Below are 23288 nucleotides of genomic sequence, written 5' to 3'. Positions count from 1 at the left end.
TAATACAGTCTATAGCAATTTTTTGTCTTTATCAAAACTAGGATAAATGGAAATGCTACTAACAGTGAATTTAAATACTCTGTAGCTCTAAAAAGTCATAGTGATAAACTAATGGTGCTGGAATATCAATATAAGCTGTCTTTCATAATAGAGATTATGTGTAGAAAAGATGGATTTTGTCTGTGGTAAAGTATTAACTTCAGACTTCACCTAAAAATTTTTCAAAAAGGGAAACGTGAAAAACATGTTCAGTAGATAACTCGGATGACGATAACTATTTTGTAACTTCTGCAAAATGCCACTTTTGTGCATTACACAGCAAAGAAACAGAATTTATTGTGTTACAATCCTGGCAATAGAAATCACCTAGGATACTGTCCACAGTCCAGTATTTTTCCTAAAAACTGTCCACTCCCAGGACAAACTCAATTTCACTTAATTAAAGGTATCTCTAGAGAACTTCATGTTGGCTTGTATTGTAATTAAGCTCATTGTCTTCAGAAAAACAAATAAGTAAAATCTGAGTGACTTTGCCTTGTGAAAATTAAGTATGAGGAGGCAACTGTGCAGGGTTCACTTGAAAATCAACACTTCTGAATCTAAGTAATCTAAACGCAGTTTTGACACATGAGCTAGAGATGAAACTTCAGATAACTGTATCTAGGATGCCAAATGAAGAGGCCCACCTTGGAGGTCAGTGTCTCCTATTTCAGTCAATTGAGATATAGACAATAAAGCCAATGGAGCCTCCTCCAAAACCATATACCTATGGCTCAATTCAGCTGCTCATATTTGAGCCATTTGAGCCACTGAAGGGTTTTGATATGTCCACACCAGATTGACAGACAGGCCCTACAAAAGATCTGCTGCCTTCAGGAGTGGCAGCAGGATGCCAAAAACATTATCCTTGCACTTACTGGCTGATAAGCTGAATAGCTCCAAAAACTCTATTGACCATATTTACTAGAAAAGAAGAAATACAGAATTATTTATCACTTGTAATACATAATCCTCACTAGGCACCTTTTTTCTCCATTTTTTGCCTCCCTATTTGCTTCTACAGGGAATCACTAGTAAAAAGTAATGTTAGCAATTTAGGACCTATGTAGCAATTTAACATGTGGTCAACCAACTTTTCAAAATTGTTAAGAATTTCAACCAGGCGTAAAAACCAGAGGCTATACTAAACAATGGACAACACACTCTTAAGGGCCATATTTGGAGCATTTCTTATTTTAGTGCTCTTCACAATCTGATTCAAATCAGAAATCCTATGAAATTAAGAACCTGACATTTAATAACTCTCTCAAGAATGTTCCTACAGTATATAAAACTTTCACTTCTGGGAGCTGCAGTGCCCTTTCCGGTACTCTTACTCCACTAACAGTATAAGTTACATACCTCAATATCAAGCCCATTTCACAAATAACAGAATTTTTCCTGTGACACTAGGGTTCTTTTTTTTTTTTAATCTAGTAAAAAATAGGTAAAAGAATTTGTCAGAGACTTATAATACTGAAGTTGTCACTAGAATTAGAAGCCACTCCAGTTTTGTTCCAGAATACCACATATCACCTACAACATAACAGTGTCTTAAGTTTCTCAATGTAAAACAGAAGTGTCTTGATGTACTTATGAAGATTTTTGTACATTTTTCAAACAACTGTTGGAATAGATAAAGGCCATACTGTAAGATCTCATTCCAAAAGTTCCTTTTAAGTAACTTCCTAGAAAGATTTATCTTCATATATCAGTAATGGTATCCAGAAGACCATAAATGCTTTCTTCTCTATGTAATATATGTCTTTTTCTCCTTACCAGGTCACAAAGGTACTTTATTCAATATTAATCTCTTTTTTGCCTCCTTTCTGTTCCAACAGCATGGGTTTTTTCTTGTTTGAAAACTGCCTCATTACCAAAAGTCTTACTCAAAAATATACCAAGATGTACACTTGATGCAGTTCAGCTGTTGGTCCCTATATCGCTATCCAAGATAAGACATCTCAGGTAGTATTTCTAGGATTAATCCTTCTGCTTCTGAGAAGATAGACAAGGATGTGGTATCTTCTAGGTTCTCACCACCTCAGTCTTTGGACAAACATTTTTGGCCATTCCTTTTCTTAGTGACAAAATTCCAGAATCTTTCTGACAAAGTTTGAATATGCCTACTTCCAATAACCAACTGGTTATGCATGTATTGCCTTCATCTCCTGTGTATTTCTCTCCTACAGAAATTTTCATTCTCAGCTTTTTCCTTTGTTCTAGTTTGCATGTCCATAAGACTCATCTCTTGGGCTTAGTCATCCTTTAATTTTAGTCATGGACCGAGCTCTAGGCATGCAAACAAGTATAGCTGTAGAGGTATATTGCTATTAAAACTATTCAGCTGTCTTCATGCTCTTCAGTGTAGAACTCATTTAACAAAGTTTGTGCTTTATGTCATTGAAGTGCAGAGGATAAAATAACTTATTTTTGGCATCGTACTTCTCAGTAGTTTAAGTAACTTAATACTGGGGAAAGGATATATGACATACACGGTTTTGTACACTACTGATTTTAAAATTTTAATTTTAATCAGGAATAGTTTATAATATGCTGACCTTTCTGGGAAGGTATCTGGCTTCCAATCCTTTTTGTGCTAGAGTTATAATAAGTTCTATCACAATAAGCAAAACATAAGACTTCTTACTTTTCAGTTCCTCACTTTTGAACTTGTGTGAGAAGTATTCTAGGAATTGCCTTCTTGTAAATTGGCATACTTTTTTTTGACATTGTATTAGTTGAATGAGTGTCAGAAATTAATTACTTGGGTATCTCTTGTATTCTCTGAAAACAGGATGTTTTGCTTTTACAGTTTCATTTTTCCTTCAGCTTTAGCCTAAAATGCTCTGAGACTCCAAATTAATGTTTAGTCCTAAGAATCACAAGATGAATTGGGCTAATAATTATTTCCTAAATTCCTCAATCACTACTATAAAATGCGTGTTATCAAACTGACTGAATGCTATAAATTTTCATTTCTATTACCTTATTTGCATACTATCACTAGGTTGCTCAAGACCTTGCTAACTTCTTACTGATGCACATCATCTTCCTCACCCTGTTCTTATAGACGTGTTTCTAATCCAAATCAAAATTCAGGAGTTCAAATGTTTTGTGCTGTCATTAATTGCGCTAGTGTTTTAAATAGTGGATCTACCTCTTATGAAGAACTTAATCATTAAATGTGCATAAGAATTTTTCTTATCGCTTTCTGAATGTCTTGAACTTATTTCTCTTTTGGACCAATTTAAGCTAATTTGATTTGCGTTTTAGTTTTACCTCTGCAATTTTTCATTGATTGTACACTGCTGTTCCCATCACAATACTGGTAACTGACAGCATAAAATGTAGAAGGAGATCAACAGACAAGATGACTATGGATTCGCTTGATTTTTATTGCCCTGTTTAGTATAGGATTATCGGGAATAGCAGCAGCAGTTAGCTGACAAGGAGTCCAAATCAGGGACTTCGAAGTAATCCTTTAACTGTACTTCAACAACAGAAAACCAAATTCTTTGAAATCATGGGCAGTTCACGAAGTACAGTGACCTAGCCAGGAAGTGAGTTTCACAGGATCGGGCCATTACAGAGATTAAATGCAAACAAGCAAATAAACAAATAAAGAAAAGCAGGTGATGATCAATATCAAGAACCTGGCTCTTCTGACAAACCTTGGGCAGCATCCAAGGTGTGGACTGTTTCGAATCCAGCTTAAGAAGCAGCAGTGGGAATTCACCCCTCAAAGTCAATCCAAAGCATACATCCAGCCAAACACCAAGAATTCATCTGACTAAATGTTGTTGTCTACAGTACAAATGTCTACATCTGAGCTAGTCACCTTAGGCTCATTTTTCACCCATACATTCACATTCCCAACGTACAACTCACCTTACTCTAAAGTAGCTATCTAAAAAAGGTTCAATGAATTATTCTCTCGAAGACAGCAAAATTAATCCCATCCATTGTACCTGGCCTCATGGCCATTTTGTATTGAATTAATCTTAAACCACATACATAGTTCCCTGTTACACATGTGAATATGCAAATTGTCAAACAGAAAAATTTGTACTACCTTCTCTGTGTCGTGTGTTATCTGCTGATATCTATTTTACATGACACAAATTAATTCATATAAGCATATGGCTGCTATTAGCTTCAAACTGCTCCTCAGAAACATGCCTGTTAAAACAGATCATAGGAGCCCATATTATTAAAAAAAAGTAAACATCCTCTAAGCTCATTATAAAAAACTGTATTAAAAGTTAAAATAAATAGATTCCATCATATAGACAAAACTAATTAATGAAGTGGGACACAGTGTCCTCTAATATAAAGATAATTAAGCCGTAATAAGGGAATTCAGCTACACTTTGACCTAAGACCTTCTCACACTAAAGGTAGAAACAGCAGTAAGTGTACCTATTCATATTTATATTAACATTAATAAATAAAATAAAAAAGTTATTCTGACTAACCTGGAGATTTTCCCTGTTATGTACAAGTTCATACCAATAATATTAATATATCATATTTTCTGCAGTCATGATAAAAAAGAAAATTGAATGTTAATTTGGTTTATAATATTAACTTCATAAGTATATTAGAATTTTCATGTTTGCTTTCCCAATATGTAAGAGTAGATGTTTTAGGAGCTGATAAATAGTCTTATCTTTATTCCAGTGTATTTATGGTAATTACTTCTCACTATTTAAACGGTTTGTATTAAATCAAATTTCTCCTTACACTAAGAAGAAAACTTTATTTTACTTCATGTATCAGATAATGAGGAAATAGTTTCACCCTTCATGCACTTGTGTATGGTATATTTTTCTACACACTCAAGAAAATCACTACTTCAAAGTAATGTCAGAATTTCTGTTTTGAATGCACAGTTGTCTCTAGGAATAATAGGTTATCTGAAAAGTTGGGCGTTTTTCAGGTTAGGCATTCAAAAAGGGCATTTCTGTCAATCTGAGATATCATTAATTTTGGTCTCACTTCCTTCTGTACAATGGGTATAGCATACCCAGCCTTGCAGGAATGGCACATATATGTATCTACCACTGTTTCCATAATACATTTCCTGTAAGGCACAGAAGTGTTCATAGAAAACTTCTGCATTCAACACAGGATTCAGGTAATGTATGTTAAATAACACTGGGTCAAACACTGCTTCTAAAAAATTCAAATAGGGAATAACCAACCATTCACTGAATGAGGCAGTGGCTCTGCGGAAATATACAGTATGTGATGGAGAACTTAAAATTGCACCATGCCACATGGATAGAATGCTGTCAAAATTAAGGTTGTAGAGGCATTCTGGTATTTCCTAATTTTAGTGTCATGTCTTTTGAACTTCAGTGACAGTCCTTTAACATAGGCTTTGGATATAATTTTACTCAATGCATGAAGACATTAACATCTGACAGATTGACAATTATGGCAGTTTTCTCAAGTTTGTGGTAGAGGAAAATTCCACTTATTGGTAATAACAATGAAGTGGAAGGTTTTTCTGTCTCGGATGTCTAATTGGACTTTCAAGGTGCTTCCTATGGCCCCTGTCTTAACAGGAAAGTGTGCCAGACAATTTCGAGAAATCATTTTTCTAATCCTATTAAAAAAAGTAATAATTTCTATAACTGGAAAGAATTTATCAGTTAACTTTTCCATATTGAAATGTCTTATGATGGTCAATATCTTTTGGTATTAAAACTCTGCACTCAAGATAGCTCACACAGCAGTCACAGAAGACTTAAGATGAAGCTTCTACACTCACTTTCTTTGCTGCCCACCCCCTGCATGAAGTGAATTTGCCAATTTTCCTTTTAGAGTTCATTTCCTTTCAGGTCCACTCTCTGAACTTGCTCACCACCACTCTGACATGAGACATTTAAATGTACTCTCTTCTCTCTTTTCTGTATGGCAGTGTCCTATTTCTTCTCTTTGATTTGGTAACAATCAGAGGTGAAAAATATAGGAAAATTAAATTACATCAGTAGGAACACATACATATTGCCGATGGAAAATTAAAAAGTGGTTGAACATTAAAATAAAATTTCATGTCAGAATAATCCTATAAACAGAGATATTAAAAAAACAACCTGTTGGCAGCTTCCTTGGTTAAATAAATTAATAGTAAATTTCTGCTATTGAAGAACAGGAAGATATAACCTTTTAAAAAAGTATAACATAACCAGTGTTGTGATATATTTAGAGAATTAGCAAAATATAGTCTCACATATTTAATATGCACTGGAAAACTACCATGCCACTTGTCAACTTTTCAGCTGTAGTTATTGGTTTCTTCTGCTTTATTCTTAATTATTTCTGTAAGTATTAGTAACATTATATGGATAAAGTACAATTTTTGGTTTTAGCATGCTCTTCTGGTTTAACAGTTACAATGCAGAATTATTTCCAGTTGCTATTAGTATGAGGCATGTCCTTTATATTTTCATATATCTTTCCGCTGAGTGAAAAAAATTGATGTAGTGAAACTGCTAACAAGCTGAGCCTTTGAAACCATGGGCAGGTGATGAAAGCCACCTCATGTCTAAAGCATCCCCAGGTCACAGCTGTCACACTGACTGCAATTCATTGCTGTCACAATCTGCTGTCCCTGCTTGTTGTTGCTCTCCTCTTATTCATCCAACTCATATATCTAAACATTCCATTACAAAAAGACATCTAATGTTTGTCTCATGTTCGAAAGGGCACAACACTCCTCTGAAATATAATTCTGAAGATTTCAGAGCTCAGAGTTCACTGCCAAACAAACCTAAGGTGTTGCTTTGTAAGGCTTCCCTTGTAATTTTGTCTTTGTCTCATCTCCTGAACACAGTAGGATAAAATGTTTGGTTAGTACATTATCTCAGCTTTATTCCTACTTCTTATCATGAAGAAATGAAATATTGCCCAGTAATAGAAAGGCATTTCAAGCTTTGTGAGTTTAAAGGTAACAGCACTAACTGTGAACATGGTGAATTGGAAGGAAAGGTCAGCAAGTCATCTACTGTGGCACTGTTCACAAAGTTAATTCTTCTGTCCAAGGAACCAGGTTGTTTATAATTTGAAGATTCAGATTTTCTAAGACTTAATTTTGTTCTTTGTTACTTAACTAGATAAGGTTACTATTGATTTACTTTTCAAAATAGAAATTTCTCATAGATCTCTTAACTTTCAAGCAGAGCTTAAACTTGTAAACATCTTGTACTCTAATTTCAAATCTACATTGTCATTTCAGGTTGCAGCTATGAGGTCTAAGATCAGTGATTCACAAACTTTTCAAATCAGCTTGTGATAACGCTGTCACCAAGAAAAAATATTTAAGTAAAATCAGGGTTAAAAGAATGAGCTAGAAGATAATTAAAACAAAAGTTAAAAAAGTCTAAAAATGTAGCAGTAAAAGAAGGAAGATGTGATTCTTATAACAAACAGTTTTGTGAAAGAGTAACTGCACTATTTATCCATTCCTGTAAAAATAAAGAAACTGAGGTTTGGCCTTCTCACATTTATTCTCTAAGATATTTATTTTTATTGTAGTGTAAGTTATTATTCATAATCTTTACACTGCCAGTGCAAGGTTCAAAAAGTATGCTGATTAGAGAGTTTCCTGCTCAACTACTCAGTGCATATAATTCAATGGACACTAAAATCACAGTGTCTGACTATGCCTAGTAAGGAACAGGTAAACTGCCAGTGACATTATGTCCATGTTCATGGGAAGAAAATCCCCCTAACAATGATCTCATGCTTTTATGTTGCTGGGGTTTATGTTTCAATCCTGTTCAGTATTAAAAAATAGGAACATAATTACTTGGCTATGCTATCTCTATCCACATGACCCTATTCATCTGCCATAGGCAAAAACAGAGGACATAAATCTAGATGTATGTTGTACCACAAAGCAGCTGAAGGAAAGAGTAGGAAAGTCCTGTAAGAGAAAGTTTCTGAGCCCATAAAGTATTATTGAGAAAAATATGTGTGGCAAGCTTTTACATTTAGAAGTGAGTTCTGGATGACAGATTAACACCTGTGTTTATGTATTTACCTGCCTTACAAATATATTGTGGACAATATGTTACAGGTCTTGACTGAAGAAGTCACGGCAGCACTTGGGTAGTGTCTCCATTGGGTTCTACTTAAATGTCCCAAAACTCTAACTTAATCATGCAGACTTAAAAAAAACCCTGCATATTTCACCCTTTAGTGAGCACAACTTTCTAAATAGATCTTAGGTTTATTTGGCCATTTAAAAACACTTCATTGTAAATCCACATCTTTTTAATTTATGGTTATGTACAAACCAGATGTGAACATGAAATCTAGTTTGTTAAATAACTTCCACAACATGTTATGCCAGGAGCTGCACAAAAGTTGGCAGCTATGCTGAAGATTTTATTAGTGTGAATACGGGATAGTTGAATTTTCAGAAATGACAGATATAAATGGTGTAGATTATTAATACAAACAAATGCTTAAATAAGCAAGATTTGGAAGTTTCAAAGTGTTGCTAAAATGTTTTAGAGAAACAAAAGAGCTACATCCAAAATCTTAACCCAGAATATAATGAAATATCTTTCCAACTAGGTGAGCTACAAGAACGAGCTTGCTAAGAAGTTAAGGAGCTCTGTGATAAGGAAAATCTTCTGGTGTGGCAGTGACTATGGTTAAAATAATATATATAGTTACACGATGACAGAGACTCCCTTTCATATTCCTGCAACCTACTAGACACATTTAGATCAGAGGAGACAGAAGTACTTCTCAGTTAAGTGTTTTCTGGATCCAGCAACGTTCCCATAATGGGTTGAGATATGTGAACACACCAGGACCTGCTTTCCACAAAAGGTAACCTTTTTTACATAGCCTAGGAGCTATGTTGTACTTCAAATGTACCTGATTTTGGTTTACTTGGGGAAAAAGATCAGGAGTCAGATTGGGGTATGCTCCCATAGACATATTTAAATGTAGGCCACAGTAACTTACACAACCTTAATAGCTAGAGCTATCTTGTAGATCAACTTTACAAGCTAGAAGTCAGCTTGTCAAAGTTTAGAAACAGAGGGTTACCAATGCTTGTGAAGGTCAAATTTTGTACTCTTACATATGAAATAAAAGTAGCTCACAGAAAATGAAGGAAGGGAAAATAGCAGGAAAAGTAGTGAAAACAAGGTTTTGTTGCCATAGTAGTTCATACTTGACAGGTGTCATATTAGCATTTGCTCCATCCCAATCTTCATTTTTTAGATAACTCTGTAATACCAGTGGTCACTGTTCCAATTAAGAAAATAACTTCAGAATGAAATAGAGCACCATGTGTGTTCCAGAGAACTTTAGTATCAAGTAACTCTTACTAAATACTGTTCGAGTGAAAACAGAAAATCAAAGGTGAAGAAATCACCATGTAATTGAACAGTCAGTTAGCAGCAGAGTGTTTATATTCCCAAGCTATGGGCAAGATGGACATTAGGGGTGGAATCTAGCCTTGTTGACAGCATGTAAAGAAACAAACCTTCTCAAACCAATATTTTAACTCCCCATGTCATTAAAGGTGAGAAAGGGATGCTACTGAAGGCCTCGAATGGAGATCCTACATTTGAAAGTGTAGGTACTTAGATTAGAACATCAGGCCATATTTTTCTAGGTCAATAGCAACGTGGTCTGCAGATTACTGGGTCCATTCTGTGCAACTTCTTTCCATTCTGTTCAGGGATTTGGCAATTTAGGTTCTGCAGAGGCAAAGTATCAAGCCCCTCAGCCTTCTTCAGATAATTTGCAGAATTTCAGTTCAAACGCTTAGATTTAAAGTTGGAAGAATAGTCCCATCTAATTTAAGAAAGAAGTAGCTGCTTCCTTAATATCTTGAAGAAAGTTGCCATTAGATTACAGACTATGAAATGTGAGAAATCAGAAAGCTGTGTATTCTGTATCAAATTGCTTCAACTTGAGCACTGTTTTAATACTGATTTAGAGAGGGGGAGGAGAACAGAGAAGATAACACTGGACACCATCAGTATACTGTCATCCCAGAGATATAACTGTTGGATTTCTCACATATATTGACTTCATGTCTTACCTTAAAACATCTGACACCTACCCACCTTTAGAAAGTTTATTACAGTTGTGAATAGATTTTTTTTTAATGTAGTTACCTTAATAACAGACGTCTCAACTCTGGATGGAGGACTCTGCACTTGTGCTGCTGCTGCCATGTTGGCGATGGTACTAAGGTGATTCATCTGGCTCATGGCCATTGTGACAGACGCTGGAGGTAGACTCACAGGAATTAATGGGTGGGGCATCATCATAAAAGGAAGTTCCAGTCCTGGTGGAGGAAAAAAAGAAAAGGGAAATAGGTTTATGCATCTTTTTAAAACACCGTCTTTTTTTCTCCTGATGGACAATATTCAAGTGATGGGTGACAAGATGGTTCACACTCCAGGACAAAGCAGGTATGTGTCAGTTCTTTCCTGGGATGTGCATGGGTACATTACTGGCAACCATGGAGGGTTTCTAGCCACTGGGAGAGGCTATTAGACCTCTTTGTTTATGTAAGTGTAATGTATGATATCATTGCTAAGCAATGGCTGTTTATTATCTTTTTTAATATCTGCTGCAAGGTGCCTTAGCAATGCATTATTATGCCACTGATGCACAGGTTAGCAGTTATTTTAAGTATTCCTTTTATTGCATACATATTTGTTCTTTATTGTCTCCGCTTCCCCTGCTTAATACCCTACAGGATGTATTCCAATACTCCCCACATCTTTGACTTTTCGTGGCCTATTTATATAAACACAAAATAAAGACAGGAATTGGAAAACTGCTGATGTTAGTGCTGAAAGATGTCAACCCGTACCATTTGGCAGGAGGTGGTTCTGCTGAAGAGGGTTGAGAGGATGGCTAACTGGAACATTATGCTGTCCAGGCAAGTTGGGGTGGTTAACAGAGGCCTGTGATCCTTGGGTGGGGGGAGACTGAAGTTTTTCTTTATCCCAAGAACCATCACTGCTGCCTGTGGGGAATGAATATATATTATTTGGATGAAGGAAGATTCCAAATTTTCAGTGCCTGAATTTGCAAGCAAGGCCAGCAATCTAACTTTTTTTGCAAGTGAGGTTGATTGGTTGGGTTTTTTTTTAATATATGGGTTGGGGAAGGACTTTTGTGGGTTTCTTTCCACTCTATGAAAAAAGATATATAAGGATAAGTTTTTAAAGTTAAGAGTTAGAACAGATACCTAAACATATTATACTTGTGATCATTCACATGACGTTTGTGTTTGAGGTTTTTTTTACACATACTTTTGCCATTCTTAGCAAGTAAAACTATGTATTTGTTCTATACAAGAGAGAATATTTTTGCCTGCAAAATGTCTAAAAAAAGAACATTGCCTGTTATGCCAATTAAAATTTAAAATATATTAATATTTCTTCTTGTATTTGTGAATAAATAAACATTACATGAAGTAACTAAAATTTTAATTTATTGAGGGCACCGACACACATGTATATGTGCTTGGCTGACAATTCAATTTTGTACATTCAATTTTTATTTCATATTATTAATTAAAATGTAAGGGATTATTAATTGATTCCTGCAGTCTTCTGGTAATGGATCAGATTAATGTGGACAAATAAAAGTTGAGACAAGTTGAGTCATTCATATATATGAGAAGTATCTCTTTTCACTGTTGTAGACCTCTTCATAAAAATACTCACAGAATTAAACAGGAGACTATAATTAAATCACAATACTAAAAATTCATATAACATAATTAATTTGTACATTTACATATAATGAAAGGTTTAAAATCTTCCAATCTGCGACTTATATTATTCATGGTGCATATTTATGTATAATGCTGAGACTGAAGAGATGTATGTTTATGCATACAAAGTAATTTGTACACTCATTGTATGAGTTTATTTACCACATACAATCAATAAACAACGTTTGAATATATTAATAAATATGTATATATGCATGCATTCTCAGCAGTATTAATATACACATCAGCAATATATGATTGCTTCCTTTTTCATATAGAGCACAATTTCACTCTCCTGACTTTGAAAGGCACTACTATTTTCATGGGAATTTCTCTTGATAAGGACTTCAGGATAACATCAGCCAAGACCTATTTAATCTATACTCAATTCTTAGCATTAGGGATTACAGTGAAGTGCACACTTCTGAATGTTTTTCTGTAAACATCTTTCTACCTAATGAACAACAGGGGCTGAAAAACAACAGGACAAACACCACCTCCTCCTTACTTCAGTAGAAACAGGATTAGCACATTAGTCTTGACATTTTTTAACATCATTTCCTTGGGATGACAAAAGCATAAAAGTTGGTAGATTTCCAATTTAATTTCTCTAGATCTATTAAAAACCTGATTGTAAAAGCTGTACAACATAGTTTATAATGAAAAATACTCCATTATTGTCATGATTTTCTTTCCTTAGTTACTTCATGAAGACAGTTAAGGCTCAATATAAATTCTAACTCATTAGCTCAATACTGTCTCAGTCCCAGTGTAAATTGTTCAGAAGCAGGTAATGAAAATTCAGTCCAAACTCTCCTGCAATCAAACAAAGCAATTTTATGAAACAATGAAAAGAATCAATTATATGAGATACTTTTATTATTTTGCAAGAAATTGTCGTAACCTTTATGCAGTGTACAGAGTTGAGCTAGTTAATACATGATTTGAATCTCATCACCTCTGATAAATGAACATGTGTTTTGTGAACTCAGAGCCTCTCAGAAAGCCATGAACCTACTTTCAAACACACAAGTAACTGAAGGAGCTAAATGTTATCTGGAAAAATAGGTTTTTTTCCTTCTAATTTTGCTTTCTCAAATTTTCTGCTTTTTACCATTGTGACACATAAACTTATTTTGAATATTCTTCTATTAAAAATATGACCCTGGAAATAATTGTTAGACACAAAACATGAGTTCGCCTCATTTAATTTTAGCCAAAATGTAGGTGTTGATGCAGATTCAATGGAGGCAAACAAGTAGTTCCAAATGGTCATTCATCCCGTGCTAGGGCATGTGTCCACAAAATAATAAGGCTGGTTTTATGGTACTTCGGGCTTCCTTAAAAAACAACCACTGAAAATCTGACTACACAATCATAGAACCATAGAATGGTTTGAGTTGAAAGGGACCTTAAAGATCATCCAGTCCAACTCCTCTGCCATGGGCAGGGACACCTCCCACCAGACCAGGTTGTTCAAAGCCCTGTCCAACCTGGCCTTGAACACTTCCAGGGAGGGGGCATCCACAGCTTCTCTGGGCAACCTGTGCCAGTGTCTCACCACCCTCACAGTGAAGAATTTTTTCCTAATATCTAGTTTAAATCTACCCTCTTCCAGTTTAAAACCATTCCCTCTCGTCCTATCGCTACCTGCCCTTGTAAAAAGTCCCTCCCCAGCTTTCCTCTATCCTAAGCAGGAACAACCTCAATCTTAATTTTTGCATCTGTTAAAAAGAGTTGAAGAGAGACCTTTGCTCTGGTCGATCTTGCAGTGGATCACATACTGTGTGTCAACCTTGGGAATGCAGCAAAGGCCCCTTGTGCTGGCTGGCTTAGCGCAAGTGTGATTGCACCGTGACACAGATGAAGTCAGCACTGCCTGGTGATCAGGTAATGCCCAAATGAAACAAAGAGGGAAAGACCGCAAGAGACAAATAGAATGAACGGCCTCTGGGCATGCCTTCATCTGTACAGTAACTGCAGAAGATTTTACAAATGGCTTAATCTTAGATGGCTTAAGTAAGATTAACCTGGGCCAGAATGTCTTGGTTTTTTATCTACAAGCTCTCCTGTCTTCACCATCCACTGAAGATTCTTTTTTGAACATTTATTTTTCTGTTCCTTATATGTTTGTAAAATGTATTTCAGACTTGGAGGAAAATTTTGTAATTTACATGTAAAGTTACAGTACTCTTAACAAGGCTGCCATTTTACAAATCCTTTAAGCTTACTGTTTTGCACTTTCCCATCAAAATATGATTACATCAACATGTCATATGTATAGGAAACATATACTACATAAATATATATTAATAATTATATGAATATTCATTAATTTTATAAACAAGGAAGTTTTTGCATTTTATAAGGCTGGTGAATTCTCAGTAAGCAGATATTTTCCCTATTTATTAGCAAGATCTGCTACAGTACAGTTAATTTCATGTTACATGCTGATGTTTGATATGGAGATGGAGTCAATTCTGCTGTGACCCTTCCTAACCTGGTCACAGAATTTTGCACATTCAGTCATAGATTGCCAATTATGGCACTTCTTATGTGGCTCAGAAATTAGAGCTTTTCTAAATCAGCACTCCCTCCTGCCTCAAAATTACAGTGTCTATTGTTTTAGAGTGATATCAAACCCAATAATAAATTGGAAGAGAGAAGACAAAGTTCAGAAAGTGAAGTAGCGAGGCTAGCGTTTAGGCAGTGACAAATTCTTTAATATTTGTAGTCTGCCATCATCTATCAAGATTTGTTTACAAGGAAAATGATTCATAGGCAGAATCCAATCCATAACATCAGAAACCACTTTTGAACTATAGGCTGTTGCACTCCTGAACACTTTAAGTGGACAGACACAGATACAAATAGCCTTGGCCATTTGTTGTGTTTTTCTTATGTTAGTTAGGCAGAGCAACTTTCCTCTTAAAGGAAACAGTTATTTTCATTAATGTCAAAGCGAAATAAGTGTTATTCCTTAGATGCTACTCACCGTCTGCACAACTAAGTGCAAGCTACCAGTTCTGTCACTTTTAACATCTGATTTCGATTTAATGCGTACAGTGGTTTCAAAGAGTATTAAAAATCTGTTGCCTTCTTCCTCTTCACTTGTTGCTCTGCTGGAGGCTTATGTTTTTCCAGTTTCCATCAGTGGTTGTCAAGTCTTTGTAACAGGATTAAAAGCTTGGACACCTGATATCCCTGGGTGCTGCAGTTCACCCTCATAAAAGCTGTTTGCTTTAAATTGAGAGAAAATCAGTTTTTAGTGGCATAATTAATTAAATTATGCAAAGTGTTCCAGATTCAGCATAATACTTTCTGAAGCAGCAATTGGAAACTCTACATTGCATTCAAACTGCATTTCAATTGATGCTGCACAAGACTGACCATAGAGTAGCATTTTCAAGGCTTTCAAGCACAGGGGATCCGATTTTGAAATGCAGATGCTTAACGTTGAGTGTTCAAACCCCATACATGTGCACTTGAATAGGCAATTTGGTAGCCAACTATGTATTTCATGTGCTATAGTGCTAATACGAGCACTCGAAAAATTGAAATTGAAGTTCCAAATGTAAGTACACATGCTTTAAAACTGGGCTCAGATTGTCTCACGTTCACTCATCGCAGACAACCTGATGGAACAGAAGTGACAATGGACGTTCGTAACTTAAAAGGCGGACTACAGAATTCAGTGTTTTCCCCATCACCAACATTTCAGCACATAGATTCCGTAATGTGAGTTACCTTCTCCCATAATCAACAAACCGTTATCTGTACACTGAAGTGGGCCTGTGAAAGCCTGATGCCTGGATTATCTGTATTCATTAGTAGCACAATTAGGTAGCTAAAGATGGTAATAACAAATGAAAACAATTCTGAGTTGGAAGGTAATGCAGCCAAGAAAAGGAAAATGAAGCAGAAAACTAGACTGTACAATGTCATCTTCGCAAAGAAACTGATCTAAAGGAACCAGGTTCATTTTTACAATAACCTCTTATCTGCTTACTCCTTTTCCTTACTCATTCTGTCTCCATTAGACTTCAGCTTGTCTAAATTTAGGTTCCTGCAATGTGAGTTGAGCAGTTTAGTTCCCGTGATAGTCACCAACATGCTCTGGAGAACTGCGGAGCTCCCTCTGGGAGAGACAGACCTATCTTTGGTCAGCTGGATCTACACCTCCTGGTTCCAGGAACTACAGCCACCCTTCTTCCAGACTCAACCTCGCTGCCAAAACACACACCATGTGAGATGCCCAAAATAATTTGAGACATGTCTTACAGGGTTGGTGAGTACAACTCAGCACCTGCAGGAGACCCCAAGGCTAGCTGGAGACAGAGATCAAGCAGTGTCCTCCAGGGTCTCTAAGGCAGTAGCACATATTTATGACTAGGCAACAAAACTCAACCTTTCTTGATTATAGTTGGATTTTAGAAATAAAAATTGGGCTACTTGCTAGGCCCTCAGGTCTTTCCTTTCATGTGGAAAACTTGGATATTTTATGGCATCCCAGAGAACACTTCAAGCCTGTCTTTAGGCAAGTGAATCCCAGTGGCTCAGGAATGGTTTCAGGTACTATTACATACACAAGCAACACCACATGGCAAAAACACAAAAAGAGAGCCAAGTTTCTGCTAAGAACTGAAACCACTGTTTTTGGTTTTTTTTCTTTTTGTGTACTACTGATCTTCTTTCAGTCCCCTAACCTTGCTGTTATCTTCTGTGTTTGCTGAAACAATTTGTATCTCGGCAACAAGTACCAAACAAAGCATCAGTATCAGCTGCCTTGCCTCATTTTTCACAAGTGGAGCATTCACTTTCTGGGCTATTTATGTCCACTGGAAAATATGCACAATCAGTCTGCTAAAAGTTAGCAATCTTAGCATCCTGACAGTGAGGAAACCTCTACAAAAAACTGTCGAAATCAAATCTTGCTGCTTTAGACTGAATTGCTGCAAATTTATGATTCCATTTTTGTACAGTTCAGTCCCCTGAAATCAGCTGTACTTTTTGCCTGCAACATAAGAGTGTTGTGAGACAGGATAAAGGACAGACATGTATAGATAAAGGCACTTTTGTAAGACCTCTGTGGTACTGCTGTATCACTAGAAGCAAAAAGACATTTGTTGTATGTAAGCAGTATCTGTCTCTTATCATTGATGCTTTTTTAAAAAAAAAGTATTAGTACCTTCTCAAAGTGATCAAGAGAGCAAGTACTATGACACAGGAAAATAATAAGTTTCCTAAGATTTTTCTGAACACTTTGTGTTCTACTCTAGTTAAGGAATTTTTTTCTTTTTTTCTTTTTTTTTTCTTTTCCTCACTAAACTTTGCCTTGTTATTTTATGGTTATGTGATCATGCTTATGCTCTCAAATAGACCATGAGCAATGTGGCCTCACAATTGAAAGTTTTTATCATTTTCTGTAACACAGTGGGCTTATGGGTCTGGTATCTGTAGTTCTGCTATTATCACGATGGAGCATAAATAGGTATAGCAGCAAATTCTGGAAAATAAAAAAGAACTATTCTTTTATATATGTTTTCCCACAGAAATGTATAAAGCAGAAGCCAAGAGAACCTTTAGAATCACATATGGTTTCTTTTTTGCAGACAACAGTAGCAATCCAAAAAACAGGTTTTAGCTTCAGTAACGTTGAGTGTTTCATTCACTGTCTTAATTTTATTGCATAGGTTTTTCTTGCCAGTGGCAGAGAAATGATAATTGCACTTTGCACTGTAAGCCAGATTTGTACCCACTTTACTCACCCTTTCCATGTTTATGTTCTGATAACTAAAAACTGCAGTATAAATCAGCAATTCTAGGAATTCTAGGAATTAAGATGGAATCAAGATCCAGGTTTGAGCTTCTGAATGATAGCACTGGGGTTCAGGTCTAAGCACAAGTGCCTAAGCTTTGCAGCAAATATGAATTTGGATGGGAGTGCTTAACATCTGATGCAGGCAATTCCTCAATTGGTATGGACCATGATATCTGACCCTTGATACCTCTTGTCTGAGTTTTACTGCCTCTAATTCTGTATTAACAGTGTTCAAAAACAAAAATAAACAAAAAACCCAAACCAAAACAAACAAAAAAAACAACACCAAAGCGATACACCATATATCTATTCAGTATCTTGCCTTCCCCCTTTCTTTATCTTCATTAAAGAATTATCTCAACTGACCCAAAAAGTTTCAAAAAATACTACCCCAATTACTATCTCTTTAACTCAAAAAGAAAAAACCTGCAGATTTTCAGGATACCTAAATAAAGCTGATAGTCCTGTACTAACAGGAAAAAATAACAGAAAATCAACAGTAAATACACTGGAGTACAATAAGTATGCATAAATAAAGTGTATAAAGTGAGAACTCCAAATTTTCTAAGGTCTCCTGTAACCAGACACATAGCACAAGTTTGACCACACTTTTCCTCACTATTTCAGTTGTGTTACAATATGGAAAAACAGAGGCACGAGATACAGTGGGCTTGAAGCACTGAAATTAAAAGTGAGCAGACCTCTGTAAACTCATGTTCAGTCTGTTCAGAAAAAAGATGTACCAGGGATGCAAATGCAAAGTAGGGAGATTGACTTACTGCAGGCTGACATATGCACGATTGCATAATTGTGTTTATTGATGATTTGAAAAAAAATAAATGCTGAACTAAGCAGGAATATTTCAATTTCCAGCACAGATGCTGCACAAACACTTAATAGTACCTAGCCTCTAAAAGGCTGCACACAGAATACTTCCTTAAACATTTTTCTTCAGATTTTTACTCACTGTTTTTTTTAGTAATTTTCTTAGACAACAAGGCTAAATTATTTAAAGAAAAAATAAATCAGTCCTTATACATAAGCAGTCTTAAGCAAATTTTATCGCAATGTCTCATAGCAGTTACATCCCTACACTGTCTGGGAAAATAACCACAAGTTGGCTGCATGAAAACCCACCAGACGCAACAAGTCTCAGATGCTCTCCAGAGCACATGGTCGTGTTTCCCCTTTAGGGAAAAGCAGATCTGTGCTTGCCCAGATCTTGGCTTGCTGGGCAGTATAGGGCTGGACATAACTTATCCCATGAACAGAGGTTTCCTAATCGATGCCGTGTCTCTTCTACACTAGAAAATTGCTGCAGGAAAGCCAGAAGACTACACAAGTTCTGAGACTCACCAAGCCATCTCCTCGTCCTTTGGGAAGCTAACTCCATGCTTTGGGAGGAATTGTCTTCCTCTGGAGTTGTCTGGACAGTTTTGATTTAGCTCTCATGACCATTATGATATAGTCTGTAATTTTTAAGTCTTATTTAGACTTTTTGTAAATTTGCAGCATGAAATATTCTCATACCTCAAAGGAATCCAGTGAAAATTACTACTGCTACTACTACTACTGCTGCTGCTACTACTACTACTACTAAGGCCTTTTTCTAGCTTTTAAATACATTTCACAACCTCAGTGTTATTTGAACTCATAGGTATGTATCTGTGTGTACATATGTGTAGAGAGAGAAAAAAGTTAGTCACAAAGTCCGAGGCACAGGTAGCTGCATGCCTGGAAGCATGAAACCAAGCACTGGGGAGGTGGCAAGCACTGGGCAAGGTGGCAGCCATCACTGGATACATATCTGGTGTCATCCGGATGCCTTGAGGAGTTTGAAATGAGGTAGAGGCCTCATGGTCCCAGTCCCCCATTTCTTTCCGCCCCAAGCAAAGGAGCCATTACCTCTACCCATGCAGGTGTGAATTAACGGACTTTGTGGCATTAACATAAACGATAAGATTGTCTATAGTCATCCCCACCCGCATGTATGCCCTGGTGATGTAATGCAGAAATTTGAGTCCACTCAGGCATCCTCCTGCCTGCTGCCATGTACATCAGGGCATAAAAACCCTAGGATTCATGCTAGAACGGGGGAGTTACTTCTCCAGCCATGAAGTGATGAGAACCTTCCCCCTTGGTCGGAATGCTGGCCAAGGTAACTTACATGGGGACAGGATGAACTCGGAACTACACCAATGAACTGGACGGATTAACGAATTCGCTCCCTCTCCATCCCCACCACTTGGGTCACCTCGTGGGTAAGATTATTTACCTCAGCTAACACTGAGTGATATTTTCTCCTCAGGCTCATATACCCTGAGTGTATTCTGTATTTTCTCCTCAGGTTCATATACCCTGAGTGTATTCCATATTTTCTCCTCAGGTTCATATCTAAGTTTCCCTGAGTGTATTGGTTTTGCTCCACTGTATTTCTGTTCAAACGGGCTTATCTATTGCCAGGCGGCCAGGCTCACTGTGGGCAAGTTGTTGGTTGTTGTGTTGCTGTTTGTGTGTTCCATAGTGCTTAGTTGTTGGTATTGTATTAGTTATAAAACCTTTACTGTACCTGTAGCTTTTTAATTTATCACCAGCAATCCAAAAGAACCAGTAAACGTTGCTGTAAATAAACGAATATTATGTGTTTCCCAACTTGTGTCTGTCGCATATTCGGTGCTGGCCTCACAAGACTGGATTTATTCTCCCCGTTTTCGCAACAATATGTCTACCTTTATGTGTATACACACACATAGAAACCCCACATATAAGTCCATAAATGATACAACAGATAGTCAGCTGGAAATCTACTAATAAATAACCTCTATTTACTAATAAATATCCTCTTTTCATACACTTGTATTTGTATATGGAGCATATATGCCAACCAGCTCAACATTCAGTACGCTCAGCCTAGCAAACAAAATCATACCATGAATCATACTTCCTTTGTTGAGGTTTAACATATATTACCTTGTGCTTGCCACAGACTAAGAATCATTATTACAGCTCAGTTGTTAGCCACTACTTCATTATGCTACAGTAACTTCATTGTGCACTTAAGTCTTCAGTTTTTTTTTCCTGTATTTCCACATCCCGAGACAGATGACGGCGCCATTCTGCTACGTGAAGAAGGAAATTCTATCATGGATCCCGAGTCTTGTTTCTGGGTTGCTGAAACTTTTCCTGCACATGATTTATTGTTTTCTCAAGGCAATGATGACAAAAATGACAACTGCTATGACTAGTAGTAACAGTAGTAGTAGTAGTAGTAACAACATGTGATGCTTAGAGCAGGTGGACAGTCCTGGCTCCAAAGTGCTTACAGTGTGAAAATACCGTGAGAAAGAGTACATATACATAGACAACAAACCGCAAGGAATTTCACTCACTAAGAAAGATCTCTATGAAGATGCGTATCTGTTATAATTGCTTCTCACAACTGCTGCTGTTTATGCAAAAGAAATAATTTTCTCTTTGAAAATTAGTCTCGAAATATTATCCTATTTATTTACATATTGATATCCTAGCCCATCCACAACTGCTGCTGTTTTTCTGACTGGAGCCTTACAAAAATGATGAAAGGCAAAATCTTAATGCAAGAGCACCCAAAAGTATGGAATTGGATTAAGAGAGTAGGAATAAGAAAGTAATATATATTAAGCAGTAAATTTCTTAAATATTTCTTTAATATTTTTGTAACTACTTTCTAATTAATTTCAGTATTTTTGTTTCACTTTTAAAATGGAAAGACATCACTATCTGTAGGTTACTTTAAAACAAAATCTTATTTTTCTTTACTACTGAAGAGGTCAGGACCACTGTCACCAACAGCCATCTCTAGTGGCAAAAACTTTCATCTACTGTGGAAGAGACAAAAAAGCCAAGCCAGTGTTAGCCACAAAAGCCTATTGTCATTAAATGATAGCATGGTATGATAATTTATTCAACATTGGCTTTATAATTGTCTCTTTTTCTTCTGTAGTAGTTCTAGGACAACAAAGTTCTCCTAAGCTGTTATACCAAGATTTAGTACTCTGAATTTTACCAACCCTGCCTGAATTTATAGTAATTCTAGTCATTCTGGTATCTTATATCAAACCAATTTGTGCAGGACACACACATTTTTTAATTGTACTTTAAACAGTACGTCTAACTGTGTGTTAGACAAAATTCCTAGCAAGGGATTTACATTCAGATCCATCTCACCTAGTAAAAATCAGGATGGTAGACTCCTTCAGTGTCTTAAGCACATGTCTTATTCTGTTTCCTATCTCTATCAGTCTTTCTTCATGACCAGTAATTCAGCTGTACAGAGATGAGGGAAGGTACATGACAGCAGAGACAACAGGTACTAAAAAGTACTTTTTCTTCACACTGCCTTGACTCAATCAGTAATTATATTCTTCAAGTCAGAATTGTAGGTACAATGCTGACAAGATAACATCCATTCCCAGGTCTCTAGCATTCTGGACTAGTTTCTTGACTAGTGTATAACTAGTGGCTATTTTATAATAACAAGGTGGGCTGGATGCCTTCTCAACAGCCTGTCTTCAGTCTCCTGCACACCAAATGGATAAAGATGTTTCTCTGTGCTAAGTCTCTCAGACTTAAGTCTCTCAGACTTAAGCCCTACAAACAAGGAGATGTTACCATGCATTAGCATTCTATATTGTCCAGCTCAGTAACAGATATTTCTAGAACATCACTCACCCTAAGTTTCTTGAAGCCATATGAAAACACCTCAGCTGTTTGTCTGGATATGGTGGCCGGGCACCTGGAAGTTGCTCGAAACTGGTCTACCACACTAGAGCTGGGAGTGTGTTTTATAGCACACAATCCATCATTATGGAGCAGTACTGACTACAGAGAAGTTGGCACTGTTAATTTTTAGCTACCTGATGTCAGACGAGAAGGATCTGGATGTAAATCTTTGTCTAGTGTTTTCTTTAATGCACAGTGCTAGGACCTGTTGTTAACTGGGTTATTCTGAAAAACTGTTAGCTTCTACCATGAGTGTTTTCTTGGTATAACCCAAGGAAAAACGATGCTGTCCCTTTAAGAGCAGATGAGCATGTTATCTCATGTCCCTGTTACAATATTAAGAACAGGTTTCCAGGTCTGCACTTTGATAAAAGTGTCAGAGAAAGCAGAGTTTCAAATATCTTTTAAGTGTTGTTGGGACAGTCTGATGTTCAGGGACAGGTATTCTGGGCTTATCACTAATAAATCAAAATGTCAGGTCATCGTAACCACTATATCTGTCCACCTTCAGCACAACTCAATCTCTACTTTGTCCACTACAGCAAACAGAGAAGCCACAGCAGATTCCTCCAAAGTACTGGACTGTAAACCCATGTAATTTTCTTGAATACTAAACTCATCAGAGAATGCTCTCGTGAATACCCTTCAAGTGCTCCTCAGTGGAGCCCAAGAGGTCTCTTCCTCTGTCAGACACAACTAATACGCACATGCAAAGAAAAAAAGAAGGAAAAGCAACAATGTTAATTTTAGGTTGAAAACTCTTTAGGCATAGAACTAAAATACTGGGCAAGGTCCAGAAGTTTTCCTGATGCTCAAGGAAAAAAATATGCAAAAATTGTGTCTGTTTTTCCAAATTCTAAAAACTTCTTTATTCTGACTTAAGATATTTTT

At 36.5% G+C, this 23288-nt stretch overlaps 1 protein-coding gene across 1 annotated transcript in view; it reads right to left on the bottom strand.

Annotated features, from left to right (window-relative positions):
• LOC104548591 (dachshund homolog 1-like) overlaps positions 1-23288 on the bottom strand; it is a gene marked incomplete at its 3' end in the record, with an annotated part of 108730 nt that overhangs the window by 4572 nt on the left and 80870 nt on the right. The window contains exons 4-5 of the mRNA XM_010194656.1: positions 10904-11059; positions 10197-10369 (exon numbers count right to left, since the gene is read on the bottom strand). Of these exons, the coding sequence (XP_010192958.1) occupies positions 10197-10369; positions 10904-11059 (329 nt within the window). The remainder of the gene's footprint in view (positions 1-10196; positions 10370-10903; positions 11060-23288) is intronic.

The sequence above is a fragment of the Mesitornis unicolor genome, unplaced genomic scaffold (genome assembly GCF_000695765.1).
Source record: "Mesitornis unicolor isolate BGI_N332 unplaced genomic scaffold, ASM69576v1 scaffold491, whole genome shotgun sequence".
In the NCBI taxonomy this organism is placed as follows: domain Eukaryota; kingdom Metazoa; phylum Chordata; class Aves; order Mesitornithiformes; family Mesitornithidae; genus Mesitornis; species Mesitornis unicolor.
The sequence above is the reverse complement of the archived record's forward strand: the minus strand, read 5'-3'. Positions and strand labels throughout refer to the sequence as shown.